The 19104-nt window shown below is 44.0% G+C and overlaps 1 protein-coding gene across 6 annotated transcripts in view; it reads left to right on the top strand.

Moving 5' to 3' along the window:
- Positions 1-19104, top strand: part of ATXN7L1 (ataxin 7 like 1) — a 251901-nt gene that overhangs the window by 188026 nt on the left and 44771 nt on the right. For all 6 annotated transcript variants that reach the window (XM_090287329.1, XM_090287328.1, XM_090287332.1 and 3 more), the window contains one exon: positions 10740-10962. In XM_090287329.1, coding sequence (XP_090143455.1) covers positions 10740-10962 — 223 coding nt within the window. The remainder of the gene's footprint in view (positions 1-10739; positions 10963-19104) is intronic.

Below are 19104 nucleotides of genomic sequence, written 5' to 3'. Positions count from 1 at the left end.
TGTGTGCTGAGGTGTGGCCCTCATTGTACTGTCGGGGCACCTTTCCACTCGGAACCCTGATGTAGGCATTATTGTTCCCATTTTTATAGGTAAAGAAACTGGGGCTCATGGGGTTAAGTTATTTGCCTAAGTCACAGAGCTAATGAGTGACAGAGCTGGGATTTGAGCCCAGATATTTCTGATTCCAAAGACAGCAGTATTTGGTGTGTATTTCCAGTGACTCTTAAAACTGGTGCAGAGCGTGAGAGTCACCTCAGGACCTTTTTAAAAATACAGATTTGGGGGCCCTGGCTCTGCTGTCCGAAGAGGGAGGACCTCTCTGCTCTACCACATGGCCTCTGAGGTATAAGCATGGCCTGTGTACTTTCTCTGCCTCCTGCAGAAGGATTGTCCTTCCCTTCCTTGAGGTGTGGGCAGGGTGTGCCTGTGACAGGGACAGGGGTTTTAAAGGAGTTAACCTAAGGCCACTGATGTCGCTTGCCTCAAGATAGTATGAGGAAGAGTCAGTCTAGCTGCTCAGGTATTTTAGACTTAGACATTGCGAAACCCTGTTCATGTATCTTCTCCGCAGAGATCCCTCAGACTGTGCCTCCCACTTCATGAAGTTCTTGCTGTCTGGTACACCTGTCCCTTTGGTGCTTCTAGGGCTGGGATGATGTTAGCTGTGCCATCTTCAGGTAGAATCCAACAACTTATTCTACAACTGGAAGCCACCACTTTTCACCTAAGTTGTGATGGCTTCTGTGTTTAAACTCTTGGGTCTTGTGCAATGGGTATGTTGGGCAGTTGTGATGGGAGGTCACTGATGGAGAAATTCCTGTGAGTGGAATTCCTTAACAAACCCTCCACTCCATGTTGGCTCTGGGCACATGGGAATAGCTGGGGCAATAAAAGGCCTGATGTTAAGAGGATTGCAGAGTCCCATAGAGCAGGAGGGCTATTCACTTGCCTCAGATCCTTCAGGCAGCAGCTTGCCTCCTGAGGGATAGTCTGTTCTCCACTGCTCAGGGTGATAAAGTGGTGGCCCACCTGGGATCTAGGGAGTGTCTTCCACCCTGAGGGAACCCTCTGCAATGACAGTGTCTCTTTTATCACTGCCATTTTATCTCAGTGCCTGGCACATGGTAAGTTCCAAGGAAATGAGTGAATGAATAAGATATTGCTTTAACACACATTTTTCTCTCCTTCCTACCTTTGTATTTGCACCTATTTTCTCCCCTTTACTCTCTCTGATTAAGCACGTGTTAGTGTTTTTGTTGTTGTTTGTTTTTTCTCTTTCTTTCTTTGAGAGAGAGAGAGAGAGAACATCAATTTTTGTTGTTCCACTTTGTATGCACCCATTGGTCGACTCTTTCATGTGCCCTAACTGGGGATCGAACCCACAACCTTGGCGAATGCAGACATTGCTCTAACCAACTGTGCTACCTAACCAGGGCTGTTTGTTTGTTTTTAATCTTTTTCTTGTAAGGACTTAAACAGCTTTAAGAAAAACAAAGCCTATTAAGCAATCTATCCTATATCCTTCCCTTTTATTCATCTAAATACACTATATATTCTTATATATAGTATATGTGTACTACATGATTAATGTTTTTATAAAGTAATGATTACTGTTAACATATTTTTGTGATATTTTTAATTGTGGGGTTTTTTTCTTGTGGATTTGGATTTTCGTATTTTGGGGGAGCTTATGTAAAGTGCCTGCTGTGAGTTGGCACCGTGATAGCCACCTTCCATGTGTTATCAGTCCTCACAACACTCATTTCTTCAACAGTGGACATAGTAAGTGCCTATTAGGGTGAGACCCTGGGCTAAATGCCAGGGATGAAAGACGGAGCAGGACACCTGCCCTTGACATTTCCTTAAATTTGAGATAACCCTCATATCTGTCATTTTCAGTTGTTTTATTATAAATCATTCAGATTAATTTTGGTATTTTTTACTATTATAAATAGTGCTGCTGAGAATATTATTGAAGCTTTTTGGAGGAGGGAGGTATTTCCTTGGGTTCTGTTTTCCAGGCTAGTTACCAGATTATCAAATCAAAGGCTGTAAGTGTGTTTTGGTTCCTGTTATTATTACCAGGTTCCCCTCCAGAGAAATGTCATCCCTTGACCCACAGCAGTGGATACATGTTCTGTTTCCCCACAGGTTGTTATTGTTGTTTTTAAGCTAAGTTAGGTGTCTGTTGAGGACATCCGTAGGGACTGATGGCAATATTTGGGGGCCCTAGGAGTCACTGGGACTCCCCAAATCCTACCCAGTGGTGGTTGGTGCCACAAATTTGTACCTTAGTATAAATAAGCAATAGAAGAGTAGGCGTGAGGTGGAATGCTTCTACCCAGGGGAAGAGATAAGGAGGATCCCACATTATCTAACTTCAGAGTTGTGTTCTGGGCCAGCCTGAAAATGGGGAACACTTTGTCAGGAATCATCTTAGAGATTGTGTTGCTAAAGTGCAGAGAAAAGAGAACATCTCAGCAGTGTGGCATAATGGAAATGGTATTGGCTGCAGGACCAGGCAGGCCTGGGCTCTCCTCCCAATTACTGAGGTCTGCATGACCTTGGTCTTGTTTCATAATTTTACTGAGCTTTGATTTCCCATCTATAACAGTGAGGCTAACAGTACCCACTTGTGGGCTTGTTGGGTAGATGACATGAGCTGGTAAGTGTAAAAGTAGCTTGGGCTGTGCCTGATACATAGTAGGCATTCAAATGCTGCTTCTCTTCCTGACCAAATGAATGGGCTCAGAGTGACCAGATAACCAAGAAACCAACCCAGAACCTGGGGGATTTAAGATCTGAGCATGCGAACCGCCGGCCCACACTGGCATTTGTCAGAGTACCCCACATAGTGCATGTTGCCTCGCAGTGGGTGGGAGGCGACAGGCACCCATGCTATAAGGAACACCTGCCCAGCCGCTCAGGCCCTGGTATCTTAAAGAGGCCTTCCAGCCAGAGGAGGGAGTGGGCTTGCCAGACAAGCTCACAAGCACTCCTGGCACATGAACTACTTGGCATGCTCTGCCTGCCAGTCATGGCCTGCCTCAGTTATTTGACTTCCCCGTGTCTTCATGTCCTCTCTTGCTGAGGGAATTTGATTCAGTATCCCCCCTCTGACCACCATGGCACTATATTTAGAGTATAAATACGTACAGTTGTGGCAAATGAGACCACAAGCTCAGATTCTAGCCCCTGCTCCTCCACTTAATAGCCTTGTGGCTTCGGGCAGGTTTCTCAAATGCAGTTGGCCTCAGTTTCCATAACTAAACTGGAGAAAGACCTGCCTCACCAAGTGGTTCCTACATGGTTGCCTTTGCTCAGGTCTATGCTCTGTCCCTCACCCTCCAGCTCCAGTTACTTTTGGAAGAAGGTCCTTGGCATTCGAACTTGACCTTTATGGAAAGCATCCTGACCACAGCTATTAAAGCAGATACAATTCATTGATAAAATAGAACCTGGCTAATGATTTGCCAAGTACCTGCTCTCAGGGGTAGAGACTGAAGGAGACTTAGCCTCAGTGCTATCAGTGAGAAAGCCAGGTGCTAGTCTAAGCCTAAGTGAGCTTACACACCATGATTGGCTACAAGTGATTGTGGTGCTCAGAGTCTACTGGAAGGGTATTGGCCCCTTAAAAACCTTATTGGATAGTTCCCAACAAGTTCTTTCTAAAACTAGAACAGGGCACCACATTGGGTATTGGCAGCCGGCTCAGCCATTCAAGAGCTTCTGTGCTGAGGTTTTAAATGCAGGACATTGATACTGTGAGTATGAAAATATCTCAGTGAATAAGCACTGAGGAAGGATAGGGATCTGAATTTTTATTGAAATGGAATTGCTTGAAAACCTGGTGGATTTTACCTGTGGAAAATAAGGGGAGAGAATTGTGGAGACACCATGGCTCCCCACACTTTTTTCCCCAATTGCAGAGATTTTTAGAATGCTGAGAATCGGGGTCTCCAAGCATCCATTCAGCTGGTCTCCAGGATTATGCCCTCGGGTCATATATGGATGGTTAGGTGTATACAGTAAAGCAGGGTCTTAGGATAGCCAGCTGCTGAGCCTCTGGTCTGGATTTCCTGTGGTGAAAATATAAAAAAGAAAAAGGATTTGGTTTTTTATTTCTTTAGTCTAGTGTCCCCAACTCTTTGGGGCTGAGGTCTTAGGCTGTGGCATGGGGCTGCTGATTTGTACCAGCTGCCTGAACACCTTGTTTCTATCCTCTCCCTAGAGTAGTCATGTACACTGCAGAAACACCCAGTCATGGGAGGTGGGGGAGGCAGCAGGCTCTTCCAGATGATTCCCATCTGCTGCAGCATCTTCTGGCATTTCAAGGTAGTAGAACTCAAGAGTTAAAACCACAGGCTCTAAGACATGACCAGATCTGATGTTTCCTAGCTCCATGACCTTGGGCAACTCATACCTCTGAGCCTCAGTTTTCTCATCTGTAGAATTTAGATAATAAAAGTACCTCTTGTAGGATATTGCAAGAATTAAATGCTATAAGTAAATCAAGTGTTCAGTAGCATGCCTGGAACATAGGAAAGTCTTAATAAATTACTATTACTATTGGTCAAAGGACAAAAGGAGTGAGACCAGAGGTTGGTGATCCCAGAGCACTCACTGAGGATGTGTTTGATATAGTAGACACTTAATTCTGCATGGGTGTTCTGACAGAGATTTTATGTTTCACTTTAGTAGGTAAGCGGTACTCATATTCAACATTAGCACAATAGATTGGTTTGATCTTTCTGTCACATGGTCTGGAAAGAAATGTGTTGCAAGAGCTATAAACTACTGCAACCTTTCACTATACCTCAAAGAAATGATCCTAAACCACTTTTTAATAAATTGTTCTTTTTGTGTTTTTTTTTTAAGCTAGACAGTAAGTAGAGAGTAAGAGCGTGGCTAAGGAACTTAGAGCATGTCAGTGATTGAGTATTACCATTTCAAATGACCTGTATATGGGAGTTAGAAATGTATAAATGGAATGTCAGTTGAAAAAGAATAGTCCAAAATATCAATTGCTTACAGTCTTGTTAGCACATCTATGTACATTAACAAAGAATGAGAAAATTTGGAGGGACAGATCTTTTCTCCAAAATTGCTTCAGTCTATAAAATATTGTAACAGCGAATAAAAAACACAATGTTCCATAAAGTCTTTCTGGGCAGGGCAAATGAAGTTTAAATAATTGTAAGGATCTATCTAAGACATTTCCTTGGCCAAAACAGAAAAAAAAAAAAAAAAAGAGTAAGCCCAAAGTAGGTGAGGGCTTGTATCAGAATGATTGTAAAATAAATCTGGAACACTTTACTCAAAGACATTCTACCTGCCTAGCAACATCTTTTTACAAGAAGCTGAGACCCAGGAAAAAATATATAATAATAATCAAATTTTTTAAAAAAGAAAGAAACTTAAGACCCTATCACCAACCTAACCCACCTCTCTGCCAAAAGTCAAAACCCTGTGAATAATCCACAGACAGTCCTTACAGACTAGGGAAACACAGATTGAATAGGAATTGGATATTTCTGGAAAAAAAAAAGTCTCCTCACTCTGCCTGACCCAGGACCAGTTCTACCCACTTCAAAGGATTAACTGAGCGAAGCTCTCATCACTCTGACCTGACCCCACTTGATTCCTGCCAGCACCAGTGGCTGATGAGCTAGGTCTCTGTGAAGCTCAGTGGACAGAAGTACAGATCTCTTTGTGAGATATCTTGAAATAGTGGTAGATTTAAATCAATCTGAACAACGTGGAACAGTTTCACAAGTAGGAAATACTTTTTAAATTTGTTTATTATAGTATAAAATCACACACAAAAATGGAAGGTAAAAGGCTATCTTCAAGTTTTGATAAATAGTCTCTCATTTGCAACTTGTTCTTTCAGTTGGTCATTTGTGGAACTAAAATATAAAACCAAGAAAAAAAAGCATATTCATTGATTTAATTTTTTGTGAGTGTAGCGGCAGGATCACTAACTGGAATTCTCTGGGAAGGTGATTTTAGAATTTCTGGTCTGGCCTATTCATTTCATCCTTAGTGGCATCCTTCCTTGTGATTGATCTTTGTTTGTTTGTATTATTTTTAACTCTTAGGTTAGCAAAATAAAATTTCTCTTTCTTATCAGGCCTTGTCTCCCCAGTGGAACTGAGGAATATTTCTGCACATCCTTCTCCCCCACCCCCTCTAGCCAGCTTGAGCAAGTGATAGCAAATGAGTGAAAGAAGACTGCAGAAAAATCCAAAACAGTAGTGGTAAAAAGCAAAGTCTTATTTTAGTTTTGGAAACCTCTGCCAAAAAAGAAATTGCTAAGCAAAACATTTCTGAAGGGCAGAAGGATTTGAAGTGAGGGAACTTGGTTCTAGTCTCAGCATTCCCTCCAAACTGGTTTTGCCCTGCAAGCTGGTAACTGAGAACCTCTCTAATTGATAACCTCATCAGTCAGCAAGGAGGTAGGATGAGCTGACTTTTAAAATCCAGTTCTAACTTTCAGTGATTCTATTTCCTGTACTTGCTAGTTTCCTAATTCCAAATCTTGGTCACAGTACACCTCATTTCCTGCCTTCCTGAGAAGTGGTTAGGCCCCATTCTTTCTGTAGCCAAGGGCCCTGACCTTGGCGAGTCACCTGGCCTTTCTGGGTCTTCTCTGGCCAGTCAGGCGTGAGGAGGGCAGAGATGCCTGGCTGCTTCCTGCCTGTCTCACAGGGGTTGTAAAGGCCAGTGCAATTTTACGAAGGCTGAATCCCTCTAAGGAAGATCTGCCTGAGTAAAATATTTCAGTACTTCAGCTGTAATTAGTGCTGTAAATTCCGGAATCATGAGGGATGAGAAGGGAAGGAGCAGGTGTAAGTATGCCTTGTATTTATGATAATGGAGTGGAAAGAGGCCTTAGAAGCCATCTAGGGACCCACTTCATTTACAGATAAAGACATGGAAACTGAGAAAGTTTAAGTGTTGAACTCTAGGCCATAAGCCTACTAATGTGGTATGGTTGGAGCTGAAACCTAGATTTCCTGGCTCCCGGCCCACAGTTCTTTCAAAACAAAGGCCCTGGAACTAGCTCTTGGTTTTCAAAACCTTCAACAGGATGGCTCTGGAAACTGAGGGTGTATGCATGGTCTACTCTGATTCAGAAGAAAAATTACCTGTCAAGTTATTCGATGTAGGCAACGTATTAACACTGGTCAGGCAAAAATACCCAGCAATCACATGATCTTCAAAAATCCCCTTTTCCCTCCCCAATTCCCACTTTGTCAGAGGACTAGTCTGTCTGCTTTGAGATAGCCTGGTAGGCATTGGTACAAGGGAGCACAGAGGAACTCCATAGTCCCATTTCGGATAGCCAAGGTTAGCCTGACTTTCTTCTCCTAGGTCAGGTGCCTGGAACAGCAGCCAGAAATGCCACACTGTTGCGAAAAACCTGAGACTCGGCTTGGAGGTGGAGAGGGAATGTGGTCTACCATCTTTGCCTTCCACCCTATTCATATCATGTTCAACGCAGATTTCCAGACTGGTGATCTCTAGTTATTCCCTTCAGAACATTTGTTAACATTTCATTTATTTTTTAAGTATATTTTATTGACTATGTTGTTACAGTAGTCCCAATTTTTTTCCCTTTGCTCTGTTCCGCCCAGTGCCCCCCTTCCCTCCAGCAATCCCACCCTTAGTTCATGGCCATGGGTTGTGTGTGTAAGCTCTTTGGCTTCACCCTTTCCTATATTATTCTTAACTTTCCCCTGTCTATTTTGTACCAACCAATTATGCTTCTTAATCTCTGCACCATTTCCCCACATCATCCCTTTCACCCTCCCAGCTGATAACCCTCCAAATGATCCCCATACCTATGATTCTGTTCCTATTCTTGTTTGCTTAGTTGGATTTTGTTTTGTTTTTTTAGATTCAGTTGTTGATAGTTGTGAGTTTGTTGTCATTTTAATGTTCATGGTTTTGATCTTTTTTTTTTTTTAATAAGTCCCTTTAACATTTCATATTATAATGGCTTGGTGATGAGGAACTCCTTCAGTTTTACTTTGTCCTGGAGCACTTTCTCTGCCCTTCTATTCTGAATGACAGCTTTGCTGGATAGAGTAATAATGGTTATAGGTCCTTGCTTTTCATCACATTGAATACTTCTTGCCAGTCCCTTCTTACCTGCAAAGTTCCTTTTGAGAAATCAGGTGATAGTCTTATAGGCACCCCTTTGTAGGAAACTCTCTGCTTTTATTTTGGTGCTTTTAAGATTCTCTCTTTATCTTTAACCTTTGGCATTTTAATTATGATGTGTCTTGGTGTGGTCCTCCTTGGGTCTAGCTTGTTTGGGACTCTGTGCTTCCTGGACTTGTGTGTTTATATTTCCTTCATCACATTTGGGGAGTTTTCCTTCATTATTTTTTCACATAAGCTTTCGATTTCTTGCTCTTCCTCTTCTCCTTCTGGCACCCCTATGATTCGGATGTTGGCACGTTTAAAGTTGTCCTGGAGGTTCCTAAGCCTCTCCTCATTTTTTCCAATTCTTGTTTCCTCATTCTGTACTGGTTGACTTTTTTTTTCTTTATGTTCCAAATCATTGATTTGAGTGTGGGTTTCCTTCCCTTCACCATTGGTTTTTATGTGGATTTTCCTTCATTCATTTAGCATAGCCTTCACTTCTTTCCTTATGCGTTTGCCATACTAAAGCATATCTGTCAAGTCTGTGAGCATCTTTATCACCAGCGTTTTGAACTCTATGTCTGTTAGGTTGGCTATCTCCCCATCCCTTAGTTCTCCCACTGGAACCTTGATCCATTCCCTTATTTGGGCCATACCTCTCTGTCTCCTCATCTTGTCAGGCTCCTGTATTTGTTTGCCTCTGTGTCTTAGGTAGAGCTGTCACACCTGTTCCATTGTGAACAGCAGAGCCTTAGGTATTCGTCAGTACAGGGCGACCCATTTCACCATGTTGTGGCGCTGTATGTAGGGGAGGGGTCTAAGAGGGAACAATGCTGCTTGCTTAGCCCTCACCCCTTTTCCAGGCACTTCTCCCACTTCCATATGGGACTGGCACCTCTCTAGCTGTTGCCCTGGCCATTGTTCCCAGAGTGGGTGGGTCTGCAGATGTTCTAGGAGCATGAGGGCCCTTTAAACAAGTGGACTTTGCTGAGAGACCAGCAGTTTCTTCCTCTGCCCCAACCCCCACCGGTTTGCACAGTCAGAAGCAATGATGCTTTATTTTCCCCAGCACTGGGACCGTGACCTGTGCAGTGTGGTCTGGTGCTGGGAGCACTCCCCAGGTGTCCCTCCCTACTTATTAAAACGTGTTACTGTACTTTCTGCCAGCCTGCTACTGCCACTGCTGCTGCCATCACCACACCATGTCCTCTCCACCTGGCTCCACCCCTCCTACCTGTCTGGATGAGTATTTCTTCTTTATATCTTTGTTTGTTGGACTTCCATGCAGCTCGATTTTCTGGAACTTCTGGTTGTCTCTAGTTTTGAGGTGGTTGTATTCCTTCTTAGTTGTGGAGGGAGACGCAGTGTGTCTGTCTAGGCCTCCATCTTGGCCAAAGTCTCCTATTTCATTTATTTACTGAACACACAGTAATTAAGCACTAATTATATGTTGCACCCTATAGCAGGCACAAGAGGGCCAGAAAGGACTTAGGATTCCAGAGCCTTTGTGTTTTAGGGGTCCAAGATTCCTTCCTATAGTGGTGTACAAAGTTAGGCTGTATAAATGTGCATTCTTCTTGGGAGAGGGTCCTTTAATAAAATCTTTTATTCTGTAACAATTAAGAAGTACCACATTAAGTGGACACTAGACCTTTACTTCATGCACCTGCTGTCCCAGTCACATGTCCTCATCCTACCCATTGAGTCCAGACCACGAAGCTGAGTGTGAACAAGTGAGGCATGTCTACCTAGAGCTCTGGTATATTCTGTTGCACCCCAGGAAGCTGTGCCTGCCCTCATCTCTGGATTCTGAGTTGATGTCCTCCTGCATGTCCTGGCTTAGTAGGTGTAACCCCAGACCTCAGTGAGCCCTGGAGAGGCCACAGCTGGCATGTGGACAGATGCTGGGTCACTTGTGGCTCTTGAAGACGTTTTCATTCAGCCCCTGGTCCTTCTGCCCATAGTGATCCTGCTGCTGGTCCAGTTCAAGAATTTCCTATTCATTCTCTTAAGAGTCCTTTTCCTGCCCACTGCGCTAAAGGACCTGTGGTCTCTGAGTAGCTGCCTGGGGATCACTTTGGGTATATGGTTGTCCCACTATGTTCAGGTGACACCTGGTGTCCCCTCTGCTAATCCTGTGGAAATTGTTTTGCAGAAGGAAGGCCTGGTAAATGCCTCCTATGAAAACCTTGGCTTGGCTTAGCATGCCCTTTGATACAGAAATTCAGAATGTCATCATTGCTAGTTGGTGGAAGAGGAGTGGACATCAAGACAAATGGTAGTAAGGAGGCAAAGAAAAGAGATTTAAATAACTGTACTTTCATGTTAAGTTGCTGACTGGAGTTTCTACTGGTATTTATGGAAACATCATTTTTTAAGTTATAATAGAGAAGTTAAATCAAGGCAATTTCTCACTCAGACAAAAAAGAAAAGATAAACCGTAGTCAGAACTGAGGCTTCAGGGATGCAGACATTGCAAGATAAGCATTTTCTCCTTGCCTGTTGTATGTGACTGTGGCATGAGTCTGTGAGAGACTCACTTGCTACAGATGATGTGCTGAGTTCTATTCTTTCTCCCTCTGCAGAGAGAAGACATGCTTCAATGTGCAGACCTTCTCCCTCCCCAGCATCTCCACCCTCCAATTCCAGGACATCGCTAGTACAGGTGAAAACAAAAGCCTGTCTCAGCGGCCATAACTCTGCCAGCAGCACCTCAAAGCCATTCAAAACGCCCAAAGACAATCTCCTTACCTCCAGCAGCAAACAGCACACAGTCTTTTCTGCAAAAGGATCAAGAGACAAACCATGGTAAGTGTCTGGTGCTGGTAGCCAGCAGCTGTCTGTCCTTGCTGTTTGCCTCTGTCACCACAGGGAACAGTGTTTACCCTCTGGCTTTGTTCCTAGGCATCATGTCTAAGGAGGGCAGGGACAGAAAACCCAAATGATGGGGTAAGAAACCAAAGCACTGGAGGGAACACAGGACCTTAAAGTGCCATATACATGACAGGAGAATTTTTTTTGCTCGCTAAGAGCTTAGCTAAGTTGTGTCTAAGAAAAGGGTAATGGGGAAATATTCCTCAGTGGTACGGTCACCTCTCAATTTTCCACCCCAGTGAAGAGAAGCTTTGGTGTAAATAATCAGAAGCACAGTCAGTCTGTTCAGCAGGAAGCCAGGCCAGGTCCTGCAATCCAGGGAGGCAGGCTCCCTGCACAGCCTCTGGGTCTCTGCTCCTTGGAATAGCTGCCTGCAGAGGCAGGTGATTAGGAGCTGACCATAGGACCAAAAGAGCAAATCCAAAGAGAATGGCACCCCTGTGATGGGTTGCAGGTGGCTGTGAAAAATCAGAGGTTTTTCATTCATTTTTTAATCTCAGACATTACCAAAAAGTCAGAAAAGGTTACCTGTGGAATGGACAGATAGGGAACCAAAATGAAAACAAGGACAGGAAGCAGACAATGAATACAGGCAGATCTCAGAAATATTGTGGGTGCCAGACCACTGCGATGAAGCGAGTATCACAACAAAGCAAGTTATACTCTTTTTGCTTATGAAGGATCTTGTCTTCAATTTGTACAAAATGCAAAATCTGTGAAGTGCAGTGAAGTGAAACACAGTAAAGCAAGGTATGCCTGATGCCTGTATGTTCAAATGCCAAGGGACCCAGCTTGGACCACTTAAGGACAGGCTTCTTACAGAGCTTCTAGCTTTATCTTTATCTTTTAGGGACCATCATGGAGTCTGATTTATATATTTAAAAAGAAAAAAAAAATGTTCTGTTTATTAGTGATAGTTAATTGCACTTCAGTTCATACCTAGAAAAGCTGCAGACTAAAATCAATCATCAATTGGTTTCTCATTGCACACTGGGAATTATTATGACTGTGTAAAGAGCTAATTTTGCCAGATCAAGTAAAGAGCCTCGTGATAGACTAGAAAGGTTTAGCCACAGCTGTCACGGAGGGGAGTTACCTGTCATTCTTGTGGGCCTTATAGACAAGCTCTGTTCTTTTCTGATCATTAGGATCTCAGGCCCACCCTATAGGAGGATGTACCTGGTTAGGGAAGACCCAGTCTGAAAGTGACAATGGCAGTGGTGATGGGCCTCTGGGAGAGTCTCCCTCTAATTAGTAACCTTGGAAAACACCTGAAGATTTTTTTGTTCAATTAATATCAGGTCTTTGGACAAGTTGCTCAATTTTGATTGACTTGATTTTACTCATCTGAACATGGGCTGATAATAGCTCTATCCCATGGGATTGTGATGAGAATTAAGTGAGCTACTTTTTATAAAAGCTGCAAGTGCAATGCCTGGAACAGTGTACACATTTGATAAATATTTTTGAGATAATCTTATCATTATCACTGGTATCACATGTGCCAAAGGACAGAGCTCCTGTAACCGTAATAAAGGTCAAGAAATCAAATCTCTCTGAAAAAGTAGAGAAATGTCTCTGACATTTACTGAATTTGAAAATGGAAAAGGATAAAATCATTTGGAGTCCAGAGTGAGCTACAGAGAGGGAGGAATAAGATGGAAGGACACTCCAGGGTCACAGACGATCGTAAAATTAACACAAGAAACAAGAAATTATAAATGTGACCCAGGAGACAAGTCTTTGGGGAAACCATTGGGGTTAGATCAGTCTTCACATTTTATTAAAATGACTCAACACACATTTAGTAAGACCTGGTGTGGGCAAGGCCCCTTCAGGTAGAGGCTGAAAGAATTTGAAAAAACTACCCTGTCCCCAAAGAAAAGCAACCAAAAGAAGTACAAGGAGGGAAATCGCTCATAAGAAAAAGACTCCAAAAACCAGAGCACTTGCTTTGTGGGAAGAACAGAAAGCTAATGGGTGGGCAGTTTACCTAGCTTGAGGTAGATAGATATTCTGAAGACAGACCCAGGGGTGCACCATGAAAGAAGCTCAGCATTGACTGCAACGGTCTCCTGCCTAATCTCACCTCTAGTCAGCCAGGCTAGTAACTCCCTACCCTCCATCACAGGGACGTGTGTTGGGAATGCTGGAAAGATTTGGCCTAGAGACTTCTAGGGCTCAGCCTCAGGTCAGGGAAGCTTCCCCAGAGGACACTGGGGAAGAATGGGCACAGAGCTAATGGCAAAAGAATACAGTTCAAGGGCGCACCCTTCTAGTTGCTAGATAGGATGCTGCCTGATTCATGAATTGCTTAGTAAAGCCTATTTAGATCTTTAAAAAGAAAAGAAAAGAAAAGACAATTCAAGCCCCAGATCGGTCACTAGCTTCCTGTGTGACCTTGAAGAAGTTACTTAACTTCTCTGAGTCTCATTTTCAAGCCTGAATGTCTTGTGGTTCTAAGTCATAATACTCTCTCAAAAATTCTCAAAGATTGCTGAATTAAGAGTTTAGCCCCTCAGCCTAACAAAGGGACTCTCTACAAACTGCTTCCAAACCCCCTAATCCAATTCTGATCATACAACACCATCTCATTACTCCACCTACCCCACCACATCTTCCCCAGTACTTTTGCCTCGAATATCCACCTGTCTTTACTGAGCCATTTAATGAGCATCTACTATAATACTAAGTGTCAACTCTATAACAAACACTGGAGTTATATAGAGTCCACTGATGTTACCCGTGGAACCATTGTGCCAATAGAAAAAAGCCTGGATACAGTCCAGGACCAGGTACACAATTGGCCAGTGGTCTTCATCCCCTACTCACGTCCTCAACCAGGCATCCTAGTACAACGTATAACCTGTACAACTGTACATTGCAGCCCTGGGGAGGTGAAGTTAAATAAGACAGACACTGTCTTAGGGAGTATGTAAAAAGAGACATAAGCTACATGGAGTACAATGTGGTAAGAGCTAAGATATTGGAAGTACAGAAAAAGGTTACCTAACCCAGGCTGAGGACTCAGAAAAGGTTTTTCAGAAGAGGTTGCACAGAGCTGTATTTGAAAGACCAGTAGAGAAAGAAGGGTGGAGCTATGGCCGAGGGGCATGAAAGACAAGTAGAAAAGAGCAACAACAACAAAAAAAAAACAGATGCTAATGGTAAATTTTAGGTTACATATTGTTTACCACAATTAAAAAGTTTTTTGTTGTTTTTTTTTAAAGAAAGTGGGAAGGGTGTCCCAAGCAAAGGAAACAGAATGTGCAAAAGTATTTGAATTGGGGGGTAGGGGCAAATGACCTGGGTAGATGGGCTGAGTGCCTTGTAAAGTTCCATCATGTGCACTTAGATCAGGAATTTGGACTTCCCCCTGGAAGCTGCATGGAGCTGTTAAAGAAACAGTTTTCAAATGTAGTGAGATCATCCTGACAGCAGCATAAAGGATGGCTGGAGGGGCCACTCAGGAAGCAGTAAGAACAGTGAGGATATTTTGTGTAAGTGAGGCGTGGTGACGGTCTAGACCAGGAGGGCATGCCCAGAAAGGGCCAGGTGGGAGAATATTAAGGAGGAAAATTCCACAGGACTTTGCAGCTAGTTGTATGTAGGACTTGCAGTACAAGGGACAAGCTGAGGGTGATGTCTAGGGTCTTGGCCTGGACAACTAGGTGACTAATCCTGTCACTTCTTCATGAGAAGGATGGGAAGGTCCAGAGTTTAGTGTGGGGAGGAGAGGATGAGCTCAGCTGAGAACTCAATGGAGCATTGAATGTATGGACCCAGTGGTCAAGAGAAAGATATGTGTTAGGAATGGAGATTTGAATGTTCTCCATGTAGACACGAGCATTGAAGCCATGGGTACAGATGTGGCGCCCCAGGAAGGTCAGAGGCCTGAGAAAAGTGGGGACCGAGGTCAGGGCCTAGAGAATAGGGGCCAGGGGAAGAGGAGCCTGAGAAAGCAGGGACTGCTAAGCCAAGGTTTTTTGCACGGCATTCTGTGTCCTCTTTCCTGGCCCAAATCCTCACTGCTCCTCACTACCCATCCCACTGGCCACCGTTTTCTCAAAGCCCTTCTCTCATTCACTTCTTCCTTGGCAGCCACCTGATAGACTGGCCTCTCTTTTTAATCCCCACGGCACTTCATTTTTACCTTACCTGTGACTCTTTGTGTGGTGCCGCAGATTAGGCTTACTGTATTCCTCCTGCTCAGTAGTAATTGCAGGGCCTTCTACATAGTAAGTCCTCACACTCAGCAAACACAGTCCCCTTGTCAGTATTTGATGAATTGAATGAAATGGATCTGATCATTGAAATGGGTTGTAAGATTTCCATTCCTGGAGGCTGTAACTTTTTATCTACAGTTGTTTAGACTAGCACTATCCAATGGGCATATAATGTGTGCCACAAAACTTTTTTAATCCTTACACAAGGACATGCTTATTGATTTTAGAAAGAGGGGAAAGGAGGGAGGGAGAAAGGGAGAGGAACATCCATGTGAGAGAGAAACATTGAACGGTTGCCTCTCGTACCCTGTACACTACCCGATCATGCCCTGACTGGGAACTGAACCTGTGACTCAGGCATGTGCCCAGACTGGGAATTGACCCCGACTGGACCTTTCAGTTTACAGGACGACAGACACTCCAACCAATTGAGCTGTACCGCCCAAGGCCACACATGTAATTTTAAATTTTCTAATAACCATATTGAAAAGGTGAAAAAAGGGCAAAATTAATTTTAATAATTAGTTTATTAACCTAATATACCCACAATATTATCACTTCAACATATAATCACTGATATAGTTTATGTCCTTTTTTTATGTCTTCTAAATGCTGTGTGTATTTTACACTTACAACACATCTCAATTTGGAAACTAAATTTTCATCACAAATACTTGATCCATATTTAGATTTTATTTAAAATTTACAATTATAAAATAGATTTGCATATCCAAGTTGTTCTAAACATACTTTTAAACATTTTCTAACAACTGAATCAAGTACCTGTTTTTAAATTTTAATGAATTAAAATTAAATAAAATTTAAAATTGAGTTCCTCAGCCACATTTTAAATGCTCAATAGCCACAAATGGCTGCTGTTTCAGACAGCATGGATCTGGACACCTAGGCCAGGTGACCCTGGGTGGGTCTCTCTGGTTCTGTGACTCAAGATATGATAAGATGGCTCCTTGATCTCATTAAAGTTGTGCTTTCCGAAAGGAGCTGCTAAATTCCAAGGTGGAAGCAACTCTCCCTTCTTTCTCACAGTAGCGTGCAGCTGGGTGTGTGGTGGAACAGACCCTGAGGACCCAGTCAGGCCATGCAGTCTCCCCTGCTGAAGTTCTGTTTCCCTGCTCCAAGGGAGCTCTCCTGCCTTGGCCCTAAAGACCAGGAAAGCACTAGCCGTGCATGGCCTTTATATTAAAATTAACAGCAGGTTGAGGGTGCTCTTTCTGAAGTGGCTCAAATTCACATATACGGTGATAATCACCGGTGCTGAACCCAGGCAGACCTCCTGGCATCTATCTCACACAAATTTAGATGGTCTGTGGGTTCATTGTTCTCCCATTTCTGTGTCTGAGGAGATTAAAAATAACTCCACGTAAGGAGAAAGGAGGAAACAGAGAGGCCATCCCTAAGCTACTGGGTATGTCCCCTGCAGGTCTGCCTGGCAGCACTCCCTGCATACCCTACACCCGGCTCTCAGAACCCCTCTACTGGTTCACTGTCCCCTGGGAAAGGCAGAGAGGTGGGCAAGATGGGTCTGTCCCAAGTGGGAGGCAAGAGGGAATTATGATTCTTTGGCTCCTTTGAGCTAAGATGAGCATTTCAGGCTTAGGAGTCCCTGCTTGGCCAGGGGGCCAGCCCTTGTACTGCAGACTGAATCAGCCACTTTGACTTTCCAACCTGCTGTTATCGCTTTGGCTCTCCTTGTCCAGTGTGCTAAGCCACTGGGGGAACGCAAACCTGCGGGAGCGGGCAGGACACTTTCCTCCCCTGCATGGCTCGTTGCCTTCTCCTTGGGCCTTATCAACCCACACACATGTGCTGAATGCAAAATATGCTCAGCTATTAAAAATGCAGTAGATGAGCCTGCTGTTCCAGAAGGAAAAAGAGCCAGAGCAAGAGAAAATCAGCAGGCGCCGGCCTCCCATGTGTGCCGACTGTGTGGTGGGGAGGAGAATGGCTCTTCCTGTGGCGCTTCCAGTGGGAGGCGTGTCCTCCTGGACCTGTTGGGGCTCTGTCAGAAGTGCTCTGGGAGCCTTTATGGTGAGGAAATGATAACTGAGCAGCACTGGCCAAGGGCCTTGGGAGAAATGAAGCTGGCTTATCTCTTCTTGCCTGGTGTTGGCATGAACTAGGGGCAAGAGTCAGTATTGATGGCCACAGAGGAGTCATCCCAGGGCTTCTACACAAGCTGGGAAATGCTACAGACCCCAAGTGCTGTGAATGCTTCTGGTGACCTAACACCTCTGACCACCCCCGATTCCTCAGCAGCATTCTTGCAGTGGCCTTTACCTGGCCCTGTCGCCCTTTGCACCAGCCCAGGTGTTGTACCACCCACACCTTGCTCAGAACATTCAACGGCCCTCAGTTGTTTGCCCACAGAGTAGAAGTTTAACCTCTTTGGAGGTGGGTATATGATCTGGCATTTCTCACTTGTCCAACTGCTGCTGCCAGTATTTTGAACCCTTCATTTTATATTCCAGATGTCCCCATCTATTTGTAGCTCCTAGAACATGTCTTCTATATGCTGGCACGTGCTGTTTCCCTTCCCGGAAGCAGCCTCCCTGCCTGTGCTTACACATGCTTTAAAGTCTCTGCATGAGCATCATTTCCTCCTTGAAGCCTTCCTGGATGTTTTATACAGACTGAGATACTCTTTCCTCTAAGATCCCATTAACACTCAAAATACCAGTATAAGAGCTACCACCATATATTGTACTTATTTGCAGCTTTATCCTCTCCTGCTCCCCACTGCACCTTGAGCACTTGACATCCCCATGTTTCAATACAGAATCTGGCACCCTGCAACTATTTCATGAATGTATGCCAAGTGAATGAATAACGGAGTCTGTGAATTAAAACTGCTCCTCACAGACTTTTCTAATGCTAAAGGAAACCACAGATATAAATAAGTATCTTTTGAATTCTTGAGGAGAAATCAGAGTGCCTGTTTCCACTGTGGAATTATTTTTTCCCCATTACAGTTAGTAGAGTTAGGAACGGAGAACTATGGACCTGGATGATAAGAAGGAAAAACCTGCTGTGCTCTGGCAAGAAGGGAAAACTGTTTTCTTCTAAATTAAGGAAGAGGCAGGTACAGTGCACCCCTGTACCACAGCACCTGCATGATGTGCATGATGTTTGTGCTTACATCCCAGGATGCACTTGGTCACATGAGGAAAACCCTAATAGGAAGGGAATTGAGGAGTTGGTGTGGCATTCCATGGAAGCCCCTTCCTGGATTCCCATTTACAAATCCAGTTCCTCATACAAGAGATGGGGGGTGGATTCTGAGGCCAGTTTTTGCCTCTACTGCTGCAGGTTTGGGGGTCAAGGTAGAAGGAGTAGGGCAGAGGATGAGGGAGGAAAGGTTAGTGGACAAAAGGGAGTAGGTGAAGGTCACTGTGATGATCTGTAGAGAGGAGAAGTAGAAAGGGCAGGTGGATAAGAGGATGGGATATAGACAGGTCAGAATACTTAGGCATCCTAGAAATAATGTCCCTGCCAGGGCAGGAAAGCATCAGCAACTTAAACATTTAAGTGCTACGTGCTTACCAGGTTTTCAGGTGATTAAGGTAAGGACAATGGACAGCTCCTTGGCTATTAAACTCAACTGACCTTGCCAAGTCACAGAAGTGCTCAGAAATAGGGAATAGAGTCTAGGGACGGAAAATACAGGCTAGGACAGCTGGGGAGGGGGAAAATGGCATGACAAGAGAGGAGTGTGAGCCACAGAGATTAGTAAGTGTGGTCCTTCATATTTGCACAGCACATTGTAATTTGTAGATGCTTCCACAGCCATGGATTCTTTTTTTGTTTGTTTTTATCCTCGCCTGAGAACATG

This window comes from Furipterus horrens, unplaced genomic scaffold (assembly GCF_987537825.1).
Source record: "Furipterus horrens unplaced genomic scaffold, mFurHor1.1.pri manual_scaffold_9, whole genome shotgun sequence".
NCBI lineage: Eukaryota > Metazoa > Chordata > Mammalia > Chiroptera > Furipteridae > Furipterus > Furipterus horrens.
This window is presented reverse-complemented; position numbering and strand designations above follow the sequence as displayed.